General features: G+C 40.8%; 1 protein-coding gene across 1 annotated transcript in view; it reads right to left on the bottom strand.

Annotated features, from left to right (window-relative positions):
• Positions 1-19,000, bottom strand: part of PREX2 (phosphatidylinositol-3,4,5-trisphosphate dependent Rac exchange factor 2) — a 293,528-nt gene that overhangs the window by 47,108 nt on the left and 227,420 nt on the right. Inside the window, 1 exon segment of the mRNA NM_001192526.2 lies at positions 18,420-18,534. Within this exon segment, the coding sequence (NP_001179455.1) occupies positions 18,420-18,534 (115 nt within the window).

The raw sequence follows: 19,000 nt of genomic DNA, 5'->3' as shown, positions 1-19,000 counted from the left end.
TCTTCCAGTCAAAATTTTCTGCCAAGAAGCCTAACCTGGTAATCCTTCCAAATCTCTGAACAACTCCCCTCAGCTGACTCCATCCACCTCACTACTCACCCCATTCTCCCTAGTAATGCCAGTGAATTTATTTTTACTGACCAAAGTTGATGGTTTAATATAATTAAATAAATTAGAGAAATCAAATGGGTAGAAGTATCCTTAATTTATTAATGGCAATACAATTTTATTGAATTTTCTTAAGAAGTTACTTTAAAATCTTCCCTCCCTGTCAACATAGCTCCATGAGACTGGTTTTCTTCTATGAGATGCCTTGTACTCGTGCCCAATTGCTCAGTCATGTCCAACTCTCTGTGACCCCACAAACTGTAGCCTGCCAGGCTCCTCGGTCCATGGGATTGTTCCGGCAACCAGTGGGTTACCATTTTCTCTACCAGGGGATCCTTCCAACCTAAGGATCAAACGCACATCGAATGCATTGGTAGGTGGATTCTTTACCACTGAGCTATCAGGGAAGCCCATTGGAAGGGTTTTGAGTTATTAAAACAAGCATAGAAAGATTTTAAAGATGGATTTTCCCCTGTAAGCTATGCTATCACCCCAACCTAGATTAGTAACCAAACAAGAAATTAGTTACCATTAGTTACCATTCATCTCACACATCAAAGACTTTAAATATTGGTATATGCAGTGTTTGTTCAATTCTTTAGATGTTGAATACGATAAATCACTACTTCACTCATAACTTTAATTTTGATTGCAGAATAACAAAAATGACCCTTATTAACTGCCCCCCAAATCTGGTGGCATTCAAGGTGTAGCAGAGCAGAGCTGCATGTGACGCCTTCCATTTAGCTTTTAATCACAAACTAGATAAAAAGCTACCACTTCTAATACTGTCTTTGGAGGCACCTGGAAGCCTACTTCTACTTTGTTCGTAGCACAGTAGGGCAATCATCGTTTCTGTCTTGGGACTAAATTCAGGCCTGGACACAAAACTGGGGCTGTGCATCCTTCTAGATAGTTTTCCACTATTGTCTCTATCTTTAACAGTTTTTCTGGTGTGAAATCAAAGACAGTATCTAAGTTATTCTCAGAAGTATCTCTGTGCACAAATAGTGAAAGTGAAAGTTGCTCAGTCATGTCTGACTCTTTGCCACCCTGTGGACTATACAGTCATGGAATTCTCCAGGGCAGAATACAGGAGTGGGTAGCCTTTCCCTTCTCCAGGGGATCTTCCCAATCCAGGGATCTAACCCAGGTCTCCCGAATTGCAGGAGGATTCTTTACCAGCTGAGCCACAAGGGAAGCCCAAGAATACTGGAGATAAAGCCTGCCCAATTCCATCCTGCAGAACTATTTTATGAAGATTGCCTCTGTCTTCCCCACAAGGCAGTGAGGTCACCTGCTCCAACACCGAGTCCCTTGGGAAGCCCATGATTATAACTGTATTCTTCAAGTAAGTTGTTCTGTAGGAAACTCACAAAACCCATCTTCCATGAAATAAACCTGCAGATACGATGCCTTGTGAGGAGCTATTCCTTGAAAGTGAAGTGAAAGTGAGAATCACGCAGTTGTGTCTGACTCGTTGCAACCTCATGGACTTGCAGTCCATGGAATTCTCCAGGTCAGAATATAGGAGTGGGTAGCCATTCCCTCTGAGAAGGCAATGGCAACCCATTCCAGTACTCTTGCCTGGCAAATCCCATGGACAGAGGAGCCTGGTAGGCTGCAGTCCATGGGGTCGCTAGAGTTGGACACGACTGAGCGACTTCACTTTCACTTTTCACTTTCATGCACTGGAGAAGGAAATGGCAACCCACTCCAGTGTTCTTGCCTGGAGAATCCCAGGGACGGGGGAGCCTGGTGGGCTGCCGTCTCTGGGGTCACACAGAGTCGGACACAACTGAAGTGACTTAGCAGCAGCAGCAGCAGCAGCCATTCCCTTCTCCAGGGGATCTTCCCAACCCAGGGATTGAACCCAGGTCTCCCACGCTGCAGGCAGATTCTTTACCAGCTGAGTCACAGGGGAAGCCAAGGAATACTGGAGTGGGTAGCCTATCCCTTCTCCAGCGGATCTTCCCGAACCAGGAATCAAACCGGAGTCTCCAATATTGCAGGTGTATTCTTCACCAACTGAGCTATCAGGGAAGCCCCAGCTACTCCTTACACTAGGCAAATCCTGCTGCTGCTGCTACTGCTGCTAAGTCGCTTCAGTCGTGTCCGACTCTGTGCAACCCCATAGACGGCAGCCCACCAGGCTCCCCCGTCCCTGGGATTCTCCAGGCAAGAACACTGGAGTGGGTTGCCATTTCCTTCTCCAATGCATGAAAGTGAAAAGTGAAAGTGAAGTCGCTCAGTCATGTCCAACTCTTAGCAACCCCATGGACTGCAGCCTACCAGGCTCCTCCATTCAAGGGATTTTCCAGGCAAGAGTACTGCAGTGGGTTGCCATTGCTTTCTCTGCAAATCCTGAGGATGATGTAAATCTCCTCTCAACCTCATACTCAAGTCAGCTTATGAAGCATTGCTAGCTCCACTGGATGAAAAGGAGATCAAGGCTCAGAGATACTGAGAACTTGCCCCAAGTCATACAGACAATCAGTGCAAGAGTGGGGACTGGAATCCAAGTTTGACCAACTTTCCCTCCTCCAGTATATTACTACAGCAGGCAACTCCAGATCATTCACCTTCTGGTTTTTCTCATTATATCTTATTTCTACTTAGACTGTAGAAAGTCTAAGTTCAGTTCAGTCGCTCAATCATGTCCAACACTTTGTGACCCCATGGACCACAGCACGCCAGGCCTCCCTGTCCATCACCAACTCCTGGAGTTTACCCAAACTCATGTCCATTGAGTTGGTGATGCCATCCAACCGTCTCATCCTCTTTCATCCCCTTCTCCTCCTGCCCTCAATCTTTCCCAGCATCAGGGTCTTTTCAAATGAGTCAGTTCTTCACATCAGGTGGCCAAAGTATTGGAGTTTCAGCTTCAACATCCGTCCTTCCAATGAACACTCAGGACTGATCTCCTTAAGGATGGACTGGTTGGATCTCCTTGCAGTCCAAGGGACCCTCAAGAGTCTTCTCCAACACCACAGTTCAAAAGCATCAATTCTTTGGTGCTCAGCTTTCTTCACAGTCCAACTCTCACATCCATACATGACCACTGGAAAAACCATAGCCTTGACTAGACGGACCTTTGTTGGCAAAGTAATGTCTCTGTTTTTTAATATGCTGTCTAGGTTGGCCATAACTTTCCTTCCAAGGAATAAGTGTCTTTTAATTTCATGGATGCAGTCACCATCTGCAGTGATTTTGGAGCCCCCCCCCCAAAAAAAATCTCTCACTGTTTCCCCTTTTATTTGCCATGAAGTGATGGGACTGGATGCCATGATCTTAGTTTTCTGAATATTGAGCTTTAAGCCAACTTTTTCACTCTCCTCTTTCCCTTTCATCAAGAAGCTCTTTAATTCTTCTTCACTTTCTGCCAGAAGGGTGGTGTCATCTGCGTATCTGAGATTATTGATATTTCTCCCGGCAATCTTGATTCCAGCTTGTGCTTCCTCCAGCCCAGCATTTCTCATGATGTACTCTGCATATAAGTTAAATAAGCAGGGTGACAATATACAGCCTTGATGGACTCCTTTTCCTATTTGGAACCAGTCTGTTGTTCCATGTCCAGTTCTAACTGTTGCTTCCTGACCTGCATACAAGTTTCTCAAGAGGCAGGTCAGGTGGTCTGGTATTCCTATCTTTTTCTGAAAAAAAATTTTCCCATGAACTATATGTCACTTGGTCTATTAAGCATATTACTATCTTTTCTTATTTAGCTCATAAGAAATGCAATGAGCATCATATTAGATCTATTAAAGATGCTTCCCCTTCAGACTAGGAAGATATTTGTTCATCTATGAGCTCTCATTGTGTTTTCTGAGTATATTTGGTGTATATCAGATTTCACTGATTTCTCAAGTATCAAGATGAAGTTCAAAGTTTATATCAACAGAAGCACCTCTAAGAAACTTTTAATTTATTACATAACTGCTATGAATGGAACAGAAATATAGGTTTTAAATTCTGCATAATGAACACGTCTTAATATAACAGACTTGAAAGAAGTTCAGTTTTGTTCTTTAAATATTTTGCATTTAATTCTAGTATCATCATTATATAATTAAATTATACCTAAAATTAAATTATTATATCTAATGTTATATTATTATATCTAATATGATAGTATATATTAGATAATTATTATATAATATATCTAATATAATATAAAATTATATATCTAATAATTCAATACTTTATTTTGGAATTTGATGCAAAGATAATGACATAATGCATGCTGATGATTTAAAATGTACGCAGATGAATTCCCCTTTCTTGACAATGTGTATGAGGTGCATTCATTATGAAGACAAAAACATGTTAGTGAGTTTAATTCACAGTCAGAAATCATCCAGAGATCATTTCTTTCATATACAAGTAACAATAAGACTCTAACTATTTCAGCTCCTTTTGCCTTTGTCTTCTGCTCTGGTCTTTGTCATAGCTTCTTTTCTGCTTCTACACTTATGAAGCTACCCCTTTTCAGAGAAAACAAAACAAATCCAAATGCTTCCTTGCCCTTTGAAATTCCCAATTTTTCAAGAAGGTTTTCCATATTTGTGTTGTCCTTAACTCTTTCATTGTTAGTGATTAAAGTTGCATTAAAGCACGTCCCCAAGCCAAACACATTAATACTGGGATCATTTCCTACTTCAGAGAAGCAGTGGAGTGCTTAAGTGTGTGCTGTAGAGCTGGAAATACCTAGCTTGAGTCCTGGCTGCAACATTGCCAGGTACCTGCATTTGAGCAATTCACTGGCCCTCTCTGGATGTGAGGTGCTACCACCTGGGAAATTTCATGCATTATTTTGGCTTTTACTATGCATGACCTCTCAGAGAAGGCAGTGGCACTCCACTCCAGTACTCTTGCCTGGAAAATCCCATGGATGGAGGAGCCTGGTGGGCTGCCGTCTATGGGGTCGCTACAAGTCGGACACGACTGAGCGACTTCACTTTCACTTTTCACTATCATGCATTGGAGGAGGAAATGGCAACCCATTCCAGAATTCTTGCCTGGAGAATCCCAGGGACTGGAGAGCCCGGTGGGCTGCTGTCTATGGGGTCGCACAGAGTCGGACATGACTGAAGCGACTTAGCAGCAGGAGCAGCAGCATGCACGACCTCTATGCTTTCTTTTGTATCAGAGAACAATGCAGGCACCCAATCCAGCATGTCTCTGTCTCCCTCTCAACAAATCATGTTTCTGGTGGAAAAGATTTTTTTCCCTCCATTTCTCAAATATTTCTAAAATCTATACCTTCCTATCCATCTCCATTTTTATCATCTATGTAGAGTTCTTATTTCCACTTGTCTGAACTATTTTAATAGATTCTTAATCAGTCTTTCCACCTCTAGTCTCATTCTCACCCCTACTTTGTCCTCACTAGTACCCCCAGGCTGCTCAGTTATGTTCTGTATCATGGTTTGGTTGCCCCAAATTTTGGACATTGATAGATACATAAGCATTCATTAATTGTCCATTAATAAGTACCTTATCAGCAATGGGTAAACCAAAGAGAGAAAGACAAGATGAAAAGCAGAAACAGATATGCATAAAAAGAATTTAAAATTTGATGTAAAAATGTCAAAACAGAAGCTTATAATGGGAAAATAAGGGAAAAGACTAACCTCAGGAAGGTGAGAAGACCTCTCAGGAAGGACAGATTTTGAAATATTCCAAGGGATTCCCAGGTGGACTAGCGGTAAAGAACCCACCTGCCAATGCAGGACAGTAAGAGATGTGGGTTCAGTCTCTGGTTCGGGAAGATCCCCTGGAGGAGGGCATGGCAACCTACTCCAGTATTCTTGCCTGGAGAATCTCATAGACAAAGGAGCTTGGTGGGCTACAATCCATGGGGTCGCAAAGAGTCGGACACAACTGAAGCGACTTAGCATGCAAGAAAGATGGGAAGAAATTGGCCAAAGCAACTGAAATTAGAGTCCTTCTGACTGAAGTTACCAGAAGCCAAGCAAAGACGTATTTGATTTTCTTCCTGAATGACTGGGAAAACTTCACACACTTGAATCTATATAAGATGGAACATTGTCCTCAGTTGAAGTTGGGTGGTCTGTGTAACTAGACAGCCAATTTACAAACAGAATACCCTGACTCTTCACATAAATTATGACTTTCAATACATCCATATTAATTTTTCCGAGTTACAATTATGTCTTTTCAATCAAAAGCTCTGGGTCTGAGCTAAATTTCCTCACTGGTGAAGGGATAAGGTGATTTTCTTATCCCCTCTTTTGAAAGAAGGGATATGATTCTTTTGAAATAATCATTTAGAATGATTCACTCCCCTTCCATGGTCCATCCACCAAAGAAAAGAACTCTGAAATGTCAGCAAAAAGGAACTGAACAAAAGCAATAGGAAAAAAATTCACTGAGAGAGCTTGACGAGGCTGCTTTGAATGTATTTTTTAAAGACTGATTGTCCTTGTGCTCTGGTAGAAAAGTCAGCAGAGTTAAAAATAAGAATCAATCTTGCTTCCACAAGCAGGGACAGTTTTTCCTCACAAAGTATATTTCCCTAACTGATTCTTCAGGGTGTGTTTATTTTTTCTTGGACACTTGCAGCTCTTTTTTATTCCAAAGGAAATTCTGAACACAAGGTACTTTGATCTTCCCTTTGCTTTGGTGAAAACAATAGCTTCTCTTAGCTTGCAGAGAGATAATTTTCTTCAAATGTTGCTTTTTGAAGATGATTTTATCTGCTGCTATTTGTCAGCCAGAACATCTATTCATCCTGGATAAACTATTTAAAGAAGGACTTATCACAAAAATGTGAAAACTCATAGTCAAATCATTCTAATCCCCTTTGTTACCCTCACCTAAAAATTGAATTAAAATTCCTTTCAAGTAATAATAAAATAAATATTAGACATAATTACAACTTCCCAAGGGTAAATGAATTAGTCTTAATTCACATAGAGATAAATATAGGCCAGATAATTAAATGAGATTATATGCATAAATATATTGGCGGCTCTATCATATTTTCAGAAAGTAACAGTGGCAAAGTTTAATAGAATTATAGCGTTTTTCAAATAAAGAAGAGGGATGTTGCTCTCAAAAGCGCCACTGTAATTTCAACTTTGTCTGATCTTGTCTCATGTGAAATTTATGAACCTTGGCTACACTGATAAATTTTCTTTAGAGAAGTCTCCAACAGAGTCAGCATCTGTACCCTTCAAACGGCCCAGAATTTTCTGAATATAAAATGAAGTAGACTGGATCCTGGAATAAACTCAATAAAATGATAATACCCCACCCAAAGACCAATACATTGCAATTAACTGGATTTCCAATTCAAGTATTTTTACAGTACTGTGCATGCGTGCTAAGTTGCTTCAGGTGTGTCTGACTCTCTGTGATCCCATGGACTGCAGCCCACCAGGCTCCTCTGTCCATGGGATTCTCCTGGCAAGAATACTGGAGTGGGTTGCCATATCCTCCTCCAGGGGACTATCTCTTATACCTCCTGCATTGGCAGGCAGGTTCTTTACCACTAGCTCCACCTGGAAAGCCCTTTTACAGTACTTGTTATGTACCAAGCACAGCGGTGAACTAACGTGGTTGCCCTCATGTATACATCAGCACGTAAATAACCTACAGTTAAAACAAAATAAAAGAAAACACAGACTCTCAAAGAGTTTCAAAGAAGACACCAAGCAATTCCAGCTGAGGCTATCCCTGAAAGCTTCCTGCAGGAAGACAAATCTGAGATGGGATGGGTCCTAATCACAGTAATTCCCCTACATGTGAACATGCTCCATTCCAAGAGCTCGTTTGTAAGTTCAATTTGTTGACGTGTTCAACAAAGTTAGCCTAGATACCCAATAAACATAATCGGCTATATTATACTGTACTGTAATAGGTTTATAATATGTTTTACACAAATAATACATAAAAAAACAAAAACAAAAAATAAAGAAAACATTTTTAATCTTCAGTACAGTACCTTGAAAAGTATGGTAGTACCAACTACAATAGTGCTGCTTTTACACTTGTTCCAGACAGCTTGGGCTTGCAACAAGGTACTGTATGTACTACAGTAGCACTGCACAGTAAGTGCACAGAAGCAAAACCACTTGCAGAGGACGCACTCACGTGACAGTGTACGCCAGACACATGGACCAACTTACGTGACTGGGCATGCAAACCCGCATTCACATCTTTGAAAGTTCACAACCTGAAGGCTCCTATGTAGGGGATTTACTGTCCATGCTTTCAGCACATGGAAATAGGGCTGGAGTGTGTCCTGAGTGAAGCTGGGTTGAAAGAAGTGAGGAACAGTTGATGGTACAGGAGGTAAAGGAGGGCATATTGATTCTGTTCATCCATTTCTTTCATGCCTTTCTTCCTCCTGAATTCCAGCCTCCAGATGCTTTATTATTTCTCCTCAACCCTTCAGGACTTTTACTTATTCTTTTTTCTCTGTTAATCCTTAAGGAAATCAATCCTGAATATTCATTAGAAGGACAGTTGCTGAAGCTGAAGCTCCAATACTTTGGCCACCTGATGTAAGGAGCTGACTCATTAGAAAAGACCCTGATGCTGGGAAAGATTGAAGGCAAGAGGAAAAGTGGCCAACAGAGGATGAGATGGTTAGATGGCCTCACTGACTCAATGGACATGGGTCTGAGCAAATTCCTGGAGATGGTGAAGGACAGGGAAGCCAGGTGTGCTGCAGTCCATGGGGTCACAAAGAGTCAGACACGACTGAGCTACTCAACATCAACACCAGTTCTCTATGTTGGAAAATACTCCCCCCACAACTTTACCTCCCATCCCCTCCCCCTTAAACACTGTAAACCTAGCTTCTCTTCCAGAGAAAAAGTCACTTACTGAATTCATTCCTGTCCCTGATACTTGGTGGGGGTGAAGCGTGTGTCAAACACAAGTATCCTGCAGTTCCTTTAGTTTCATACACTGAAAGAATATGACACCTAGAGTATAACTTTAATTTTGTAAACATAGATCCTTTACCTATGTCAGATATAGGAAAGAAACTTAGTACACTTTTAAGCATTATAAACAAATTCAAATTCTTTGTAGATTTAGTTGTTTTCTCCTGCTACTGAAGAATCACTTCTCATATAAAACAAAATATACAGCTCTGAAATCTCCATAACCTATTGAAAATAGAAATAAACTGGATATACACATTTAGTTTACAGCTAGTCTTAGCAAAACAGAAATGTGGATGTATCTCAAGGTATAAAAAATGGATTTCAGCTGAAGATTGGATGGAAAGCAAATATAAAACTGCTATAGAAGAGTTCACTATGCATCTGGAATGTTTCCAGTTAATTAAAACAGAATAACTCTAAAATCTGCAGCTTTATAAAGTGAAGCAATTGAAGGACAAAGGCATTATCTGTATTTTAATTGATATTCTCTCTCTTGCTTGCTCTCAGATTTTATGAAGTTCATACTCTTGTTGATTTAAGATAGCTTGCACAGCTTCTCATCAACAGTACCAAAATTTTCCATTTCAAACTGGGGTATACCATTTACTGTCTAAACAAGGAATGGGAAATAGTGTGTTATGAGTCAAAGACTCTGTGGGAAGAAAAAGATGGGGACAGAAGACAAGCGCCTGTAACTGAGCAGGACCTTACGTCATCCTCCTGGGACAAATACCTACCCCCACACCCTCCACCTGCCTCTTGCTTGTAAAAAAAGGCCCCCAAGGCCTCCCCTGAGTTCCAAAGAATAAATTTAATCAGAGAAGTGAGAAAATGCAGAAAAAAGGCAGTCAGGAAAGGCAAAATATTACTTTAGCCATTAAATAAAGTCAAGGGTCTTTAGTTCCTTCTTGAGGACTATAGATAATTTGTTGTTATTCAGTTACTAAGCCATGCCTGACTCTTTGTGACCCCATGGACTGCAGCATGCCAGGCTCCTCTGTCCTCCACTATCTCCTGGAGTTTGCTCAATTCATGTCATAGATAATACCTCAAGCCATATCCCTGAGCTGTTTTGTAGATACTGACATGCTTACCAGCTGGAAGAAGTAAACTGCAGACTGACCACAAATACATAATCCCAGACAGGCTGGAACCAGAAGGTTGATGACATCGGCTCTTGATCTCACCAACCAATCAGAAGACTGTACACAAGCTGATCACACATCCTGCAACCCACCTCCCTCATTCTACCTTTAAAAACCTGTCCCTGAAAGCCATCGGAGGGTCTGGGCCTTTTGAGCATTACCTGCCTGGACTCCTTGTTTGATGCTCTGCAACAAATGCTGAACTGTCCTTCACTACAACCCGGTGTCAGTGGAAGGAATTTACTATGTTTTAGGCGAGGGGACCCAAGTCTGGATTGGTAATGAGCCGATGACTGCAGATGGGGTCAAAGCCTGAAGTCCTGCTATTCTTTATTTTCTCATGCTATTTGATAGCCGTAAAGATGTGAAATGGTAGTAAGGCTATGCCATTCTTCATATCTGTCTCATGCCAGGAGAACATACTCATTTTTTTTCCCTTCAAGGTAGAGAGAAATGATCCATTTTATAGAGATGCTATCATGGGAACAGCCAAACACATGCATCCTTCTAGCCAGGCATTTCTCAGTTGAAAAAACTGTTCAAAATATATGATTCTGAGATTAATATTTGTGTAGCATTTCTTGCTAACCTAAACAAAATATCTATCATCCTTATACTTGTTATATAAAATATATTTTTGTTTTTTAAAAAATTCTCTTTAAAGAAAGTGTCATTCTATATCCAAAAAAGGACATACTTTAAGAGAATATATGCTTTCAATAATTTCCTTGTCTGCTTTCTATAAAGATGATGAATTTACATTGAGATACCCCAAATTATAAGCCCTAAAATATTCAGTACAAAGTTGTTACTTCACCACACTAATAAATGACCTTAGAAACTAATATACAACTTGTTTCCTTTTGATTTTTCTCTTTTGCTTTAACGCTGACTTTATACTGAAAATGGTATTTGAAAAAAGCTAATCTAGACCCCTCAACCTGAAAGGAGCACTTTATAGAAGAATACTGTTCACACTCACATTTATCTCATTAGTCACCATGCAGTGCTGGTTTCTGCCAATAAACAGGATACATTAAAATGAAAGGGTTTGGCAATGATAAATTACATTTATGTAAGGTGGGGAAAAATGAGGCTAATGGGAATGATGGCTTATGGCCAGAGTAAATACAAAGGGGAGTCTGAGTTAGAAAAGAGAATAAAACAGTGACGGTAAGGAATGAATTTCTCGCTGGAATTTCGTGGTTAGAATTTCTGAGTTAGACACTTTACATGCTGTACTTCTTAAGAATCGGAAGGAAATCAATCAAGAACATCATCTGACTTGGCACCAGAGGGTATATTTTAGAAGCAGCTGTTAGAAATTTCCGCTGGCTCAATCCTGTTCACCCGGAGAAACAACTAACCCAGGGTGTGTGCAGGCACCCAGTGCCAGGGCTCTGATGCATGAGGCAGACTCCTGAGGTACAGGGCCTCATCTGTATTCCCCTGGAGACTGGAGGAGAAACAATCAGAACAGCCAGCTGGCCACCGCATGCTTCACTACTGCTTCCAGCAAACTTCAACCATTTGAATTCTATTTGCAAGAGATGCATGAGCTATAACTGGACAGCAGGAATTCAATAAAACATTTGCAATGGTCTCCTTCCTTACAATAACATCCAAACTCCTACAATAGCCTACAGCCCTTACATAACCAGGCCTCTGCACAGCTCTCTCAACACAAATGATCCTTCTCAACTTGTCAGCGTTGCCCTGGCCACCTTTATCTTCCTCAGACAAGATAAGCTATTGCCATGACCCGTTTGCATCAATTTGCCGCTTTGGGAATGATCTTCCCCCATATTCTGGCAAGACCATCTCCTGGTGATTCAGGTTCCTTTCAAATCTTCTGTGTGCTTAGTCACGTCCGACTCTGTGACTCCATGGACTGCAGCCTGCCAGGTCCTTCTGACCATGGATTTCCCAGGCAAGAATACTGGAGTGGGTTGTCACTTCCTTCCCCAGAGAATATTCCCAACCCAGGGACTGAATATGAGTCTTCAGTATTGGCAGGTGGATTCTTTACCACTGCGCCACCTGGGAAGCCCTTCTTTCAGATAACACCTAATATTTAGGTTCTTCCTAACTAATCTGCTCTTTTAGTATAGCAACTGGTTTCAGATTTTCTTCATTGCACTTTTCACTATCCACAATACATTGTTTATGGATTAGCTTATTCATTTTCCATCTTGGCCATTCTCACAAGAATGGAAACCTCATGAACATTCAATGAATAAATGATACAGAATCAAAGCAATTGGAGGCACTTGATAATATCTGATACCAAAACTTCGTAACAGAAAATTTATTTGTTGTGTAAACCATTTACTCCTCTTACTGAGATGGCCTAATATAGTTAAAAAAAAAATTATAGACTTTAAAGAGAAAAAAGTCTTTCAGTCCTGTTTTCACCACTTATTATCTGGGTTAACTTGTGCAACTTCCCTTTAAAATAGAGATGATAATATGGAACTCACTGGCTTATTAAATAATCTACATAACTCACCTAGCATTGTGACTGATTTCTAATGTGTTCTTAAAAATTGGTAGGTATTATGGCTACAATATCTTTTCTTTTAAGTAGCAAATTTCCACCTGTTCTTTGTTGTTCTGGAGAAATCTCTATAACTGATGTGAAATCCTGTGTTTGTGCTTGTCCAGCATCCTTACCCTGTGCTTTCTGTGACAGCCCACTGGTCTTCTGTGCTGCTCAGCCCACTGAGGAACAGGCACATGACTCAGGTCTTGTCAATGAGACCAGGTACTTTGCTGGAAATCTTAGTTGGCAGGAGAGTACAGTGGGGATACCTTCTCTTCTTCTCTAAATGCAATACTGGTCTGTGGTGACCACTTCTACCCAAAAGTGAAACAACTTTGCCTGAAAATGAAGCCCACAGAGAGGACAAGAATACCAAAAAGAGAGAGAAATAAAGAGTATCTTGAAGCCCATATACCTGGATCCAGCTGTACCTGAAACACCCATAGTCACTGGATATACTGGTTATATAAGCCATATTATTTTGTTTATGCCTGTTTAAGTTTTGTTTCTGAAACCTGTAATCTAAAGAATTTTAGAATCTAAAGCTTTCCAATAAAGCTTTCCAAGAAGATAATCTAAAGCTTTCCAATAAGATAACAGTTTACCAATTTACCTACTTACGCTTGTTTGTGATATCTAGTTAGTAAATTAACATTTGGAATGAAACAGTTTTCAGTGAAAGTGTTAAAAAGGCTCTAGAGCTATGAGGAACCGCTGCTAAGTCGTTTCAGTCGTGTCCGACTCTATGCAACCCCATAGACGGCGGCCCACCAGGCTCCCCCGTCTCTGGGATTCTCCAGGCAAGAACACTGGAGTGGGTTGCCATTTCCTTCTCCAATGCATGAAAGTGAAAAGTGAAAGTGAAGTCGCTTAGTCGTGTCCGACTCTTCGCGACCCCATGGTCTGCAGCCTACTAGGCTCCTCTGTCCATGGGATTTTCCAGGCAAGAGTACTGGAGTGGGGTGCCACTGCCTTCTCCATGAGGAACTAGTGACCCCTGAAGGTTTTTTTTAACGTGGACAATAACAGCCTTTAAAGAAATGGTCAAGGTCAGCCTCTGGGTCTGAAAACCAAGAACAGATTGTTCAAGAGCAACATCTGAGTATTTGAGGTTACAAGTAACAGGAAAAATTAAGGAAGAAATTAACACCCTTACTCAAGAAATCAGCAGGGAAAAAATGGCATTATTAGGAGTAAAGAGGAAGGTAATTGTCTTCCTGTGCAAAAGAAATTTAATATTCAGCAAGAAGGATATATAGCAGGTAACTGGTGACAAATGGAAACCCACTCCAATGTTCTTACCTGGAGAATCCCAGGGACAGGGGAGCCTGGTGGGCTGCTGTCTATGGGGTCACACAGAGTCGGGCACGCCTGAAGCAACTTAGCAGCAGCAGCAGCAACTGGTGACAAGGGCATGTGATTTGTACCAAGTCTGTAGTCAAGGCTATGGTTTTTCCTGTGGTCATGTATGGATGTGAGAGTTGGACTGTGAAGAAGGCTGAGCGCCGAAGAATTGATGCTTTTGAACTGTGGTGTTGAAGAAGACTCCAACACCCTTGGACTGCAAGGAGATCCAACCAGTCCATTCTGAAGGAGATCAGCCCTGGGATTTCTTTGGAGGAAATGATGCTGAAGCTGAAACTCCAGTACTTTGGCCACCTCATGTGAAGAGTTGATTCATTGGAAAAGACTCTGATGCTGGGAGGGATTGGGGGCAAGAGGAGAAGGGGACGACAGAGGATGAGATGGCTGGATGACATCACTGACTCGATGGACTTGAGTCTGAGTGAACTCCGGGAGTTGGTGATGGACACGGAGGCCTGGTGTGTTGCAATTCATGGGGTCACAAAGAGTCGACACAACTGAGTGACTGAACTGAACTGAACTGAACTGAACTGTACTTTTAATGCTCTCTTCAGGAAGAGATACACTAAAACATTTTCTTATGTTAAGAGGACAGCATGCAATTAATACATATGCTGTTTTTCTTAACAAAGAATCTTGAACATCTTGTCATGTATCTATTCTTGTTATTGTTCGGCAGCAGCTGAACATATATATATACATATATATATATATATACATACATATAACATATATATACATATATATATCAAATATATACTTATGCATATGAGTGTATATTTGTATTTTTTAAAAAAGACCCATAGGTGTATAAAGGCTATCCCCCATCCCCACTTTTCTCTGCCAGTTACAGCTAAATAATGGACATGAGTCTGAGTGAACTATGGGAGTTGGTGATGGACAGGGAGGCCTGGCATGCTGCGATTCATGGGGTCACAAAGAGTCGGACACGACTGAGCAACTGAACTGAACTGAAACATATATTTACGAGAGCTTTCTATACAAGATACTTTGATAAATGCAATGGGAAATAGCAAGATAAACTTACCCTGCATCTCAAAGAGCTTATAATAGAATAAAGAAGATAAAGAACCTATACACATAACTGTATCATCAGGGATAATAACTGAATTCTGTAACAGCCATAAAGTAAAATGGAAGAGGGAAAGGATGAGCTGTCACTCATTTAGCCTTGGGCAGTGGCTCTGAAATTTGAGTGTGATTTGATGAGAATCACCTGGAAGGCTTGTTCCAACACAGAGTGTGGGGTCCACCCAAGAGATGCTTTTAACAAGCTTGCAGATGACACGGATGCTGCTGGTCTGGAGGTCATACTTTGACAACTTCCCGATCTATGAAATTGGTTTTCAATTCTAGTAACACATTGGACTTCCCTGGTGGCTCAGATGGTAAAAGCGTCTGCCTACACAATGCGGGAGACCTTGGTTCGATCCCTGGGTCAGGAAGATCTCCTAGAGAAGGAACTGGCAACCCACTCCAGTAGTCTTGCCTGGAAAATCCCATGGACGGAGAAGCCTGATAGGCTACAGTCCATGGGGTCACAAAGAGTCGGACACGACTGAGCGACTTCACTTTTACTTTTCTAGTAACACATCAGAGTCTAAGGGACTTTTAAGGGCGTCTGAGGTGGTGCTAGTGGTAAAGAAGCCGCCTGCCAATGCAGGAAACATAAGAGACGTGGGTTCGATCCATGGGTCATGAAGATCCCCTGGAGGAGGGCATGGCAACCCACTCCAGTATTCTCGCCAGGAGAACCCCATGGACAGAGGAGCCTGGTGGACTATATTCCATAGGGTTGCAAAGAATAGGACACGACTGAAGCGACTTAGCATGTAAGGGACTTCTGAAAAACTGAATGCCCAGGGCTTCATCCTAGCCCAAGAATAAATGAAAAATATCTTACAAAGGAGACTATCCTAGAGCTGGACATTGAATCATATGAGTAGTAGCTTTATAGACAGGGGATACAGGAAGCAGAAGCTAAGTGATGTGTGAAAACTCAGGGGAGAAGGAAAGTAAAGGGTCTGGTTAGAAATGAGGAAAGCACAGCCTGGCTGGCACATAGGCAGAGAAAGCAAGGAAGTCTTGGGCCAAGTCATGAAAGATGTTGGCTGCCTGGGAAGGGAGTTTGTGACTCTTTTTGGTGGGGGGAGAGCAATAAGAAATCAACAAATGCTTTGAGTAGAAGAGTGACATGGTCAGACATGTGGGTTAAAATTATTATCTGGGAGCAAAACTCTGAGCAGATTAGAACAACACTGCTCCTCGGAGATCAGAAATGAGTGAGGATGCTAAAGCAATGGTCTAGTGGGATGCTGGTCTGGTAGTCATACTTTGACAACTTCCCGATCTATAGAATTGGTTTTCAATTCTACCAACATATTAGAATCCTCCTAAGGGACTTCTAAGGCTTCTGAGGTGGTGCTAGTAGTAAAGAATCCACCTGCCAATGCAGGAGACATAAGAGATGTGGGTTCAATCCCTGGGTCAGGAAGTTCCAGTTTGCTCAAACTGGACTCGGGGGATGTATTGTCAGGGCCCACAGCTTCCACAGAATTGCTTTAATTTTGTATTCTTATTTGAAAGATAACCTATATTTTATCAGATATGAAAGCAAAAATTATCTTTTGTGCTAATGGTACTCAAATGAGAGGTCTTCACAAGATGTGACTTAGCTTCTTAAGTCAGTATTGCTTAGTCAGTGAGGGTGAAAGTCACTCAGTCATGTCTGACTCTTGTGACCCCATGGACTATACAGTCCATGGAATTCTCTAGGCCAGTATTCTGCGGTGGGTAGCCTTTCCCTTCTCCAGGGGATCTTCCCAACCCAGGGATCAAACCCAGGTCTCCCGCATTGCAGGTGGATTCTTTACCAGCTGAGCCACAAGGGAAGCCCAAGAATACTCGAGTGGGTAGCCTATCCCTTTGTCCAGCAGATCTTTCTGACCCAGGAATCTAGACACAGTATTTGAGCTTCCCTGATGGCTGAGATGGTAAAGAATCACCAGCAATTCAGGAGACGTGGGTTCAATCCCTGGGTTGGGAAAGATTCCCTGGAAAAGGGCATGGCAACCTCCTATTCTTATATCCAGTATTTCTGCTTGGAGAATCCCACGGACAGAGGAGCCAGGCAGGCTACAGTCCATGCAGTCGCAAAACGTCAGACACGACTAAGCACACATACACAGTATTTAAGAACTCAAGAAGAACTATTTTTTTCCCTGTGAAAGTCTATTTAGATGTCTTTGAGAAATAACGATCTAGACAAGGTAATAAAATTAGAGCAGTCTAAGAGAATCATCAGGATCTTCAACTAGATTTTAGGAGGAAAAGAAAATGAAAAAATACTGGGGGCTTTGAGGCTAAAGATGATAAAATGATGGTAGAGAGTAAAAAACATGGAAAAGGGACAGGTTTGTGTGAGGCAGGGTTATCGTGAGGATGCAGTCACAGTGAAACAAAGCCAACCCACTGGTGGTAACCACAAGAACCAACCCCTTCCTGCACCAGGAATTTTAGGAATTAATTTATCTTCATGATTTGGCCATATTACGGAAAAAAAAAACAACAACAAAAAAGAAAAACAACAGTATTTTTGATTTACTAAGGCCTAAAGCAGAACAAAGTTTTTTTTCTTTTAAAAATAAAAGTCATAATCTGTCAATAATTTTAAAAGATGACCTATTACAAGAGTAATTTATAAAAGGGAAATACAAAGGCTAATAATTAATTGAAGATTAAAGCTTCTGAATTATAACACATTTCCCTTTCACTTATTGTGGTTAATTTTTCCCTGCCATTGATAATGATATCAGTAAGATGATTTTTAGAGGAAAAACAATAAAATGCAATGCTACTTGAAAGTATTTGAAAGTAGATACTTTTTCCAATATCAAGCAGTACCTGTTTTATTTTATCTTCTGTGTTAAACATATTCACCTATTGGTATAAGTTACTGGCTGTTTGTTGTTTAATGGTACATAAAAGAAACTATTTTACCTTTAATCCACTGAATCTCCTAGGAGACACTGCTATAAAAGATCAATGGTTTTATTTTCCTGATAATGGTCTGCTAAATATGTAATCTCTTGATCTTCCTAAGAAATTAAGACAATAGTATGAAAGTTTTAAAACTTTTTCTAACTTATTTGCAAGAAAAGAACCCATTAGAATATCAGAAATATTAAACCCTAAAGAAGAGGACTTTATATCAAAAGAAATATCATGATTAATCATCTAACGAATAATTGCAAAAGCTCTATTCATCTGCTCTTGTTACAATATGAAAACCTTTTTTAAAACTGAACAATGACATACCTGAGCTTCTGGTTGTACTGTTTGACCTTTTCCAAGGAGGCTGCATTTATCTGAGCTTGAAATTCCTCCACTGAAACATTGTCTCTATAATAATATCCTTCCATGCTCTCCAGTGCTGTGAAAACAAGTAAATGTACTCTTCATGTGACTGTATAACTCAGTTCTCTACATTTAGTGTCATCTTATTATTAGTAAATGCATTGAATAGCACCAAATATGACCACATATACAAGAAATAAGGTTAAACCAGTCCAAAAACAGATAAAAATCATTCTTGGGCTCAAACATTTGGCAATTATCTTTAGTAAGTAGGCAAAGGTAATTTCTAATTTAAACTGTCAGGACTTCCCTGGTGGTCCAGCGGTTAGGAAGACTCTGTGCTCCCAATGCAGGGGGCCGAGGTTTATCCCTGGTTGGGGAACTAAGATCCCACATGCCACAACTAAGCCTCAGTGCTGCAACTAGAGAAGCCCATGCAATGAAGACCCAGCCTAGCCAAGACAGATGAAAAGAAAAGAACTTAAAAAAAATTTTGTCTTCTATTTTTAAAAAAGTTTTGTACATGTTTTTGTGAAGCTGAA

Source organism: Bos taurus, chromosome 14 (genome assembly GCF_002263795.3).
Source record: "Bos taurus isolate L1 Dominette 01449 registration number 42190680 breed Hereford chromosome 14, ARS-UCD2.0, whole genome shotgun sequence".
NCBI lineage: Eukaryota > Metazoa > Chordata > Mammalia > Artiodactyla > Bovidae > Bos > Bos taurus.
The sequence above is the reverse complement of the archived record's forward strand: the minus strand, read 5'-3'. Positions and strand labels throughout refer to the sequence as shown.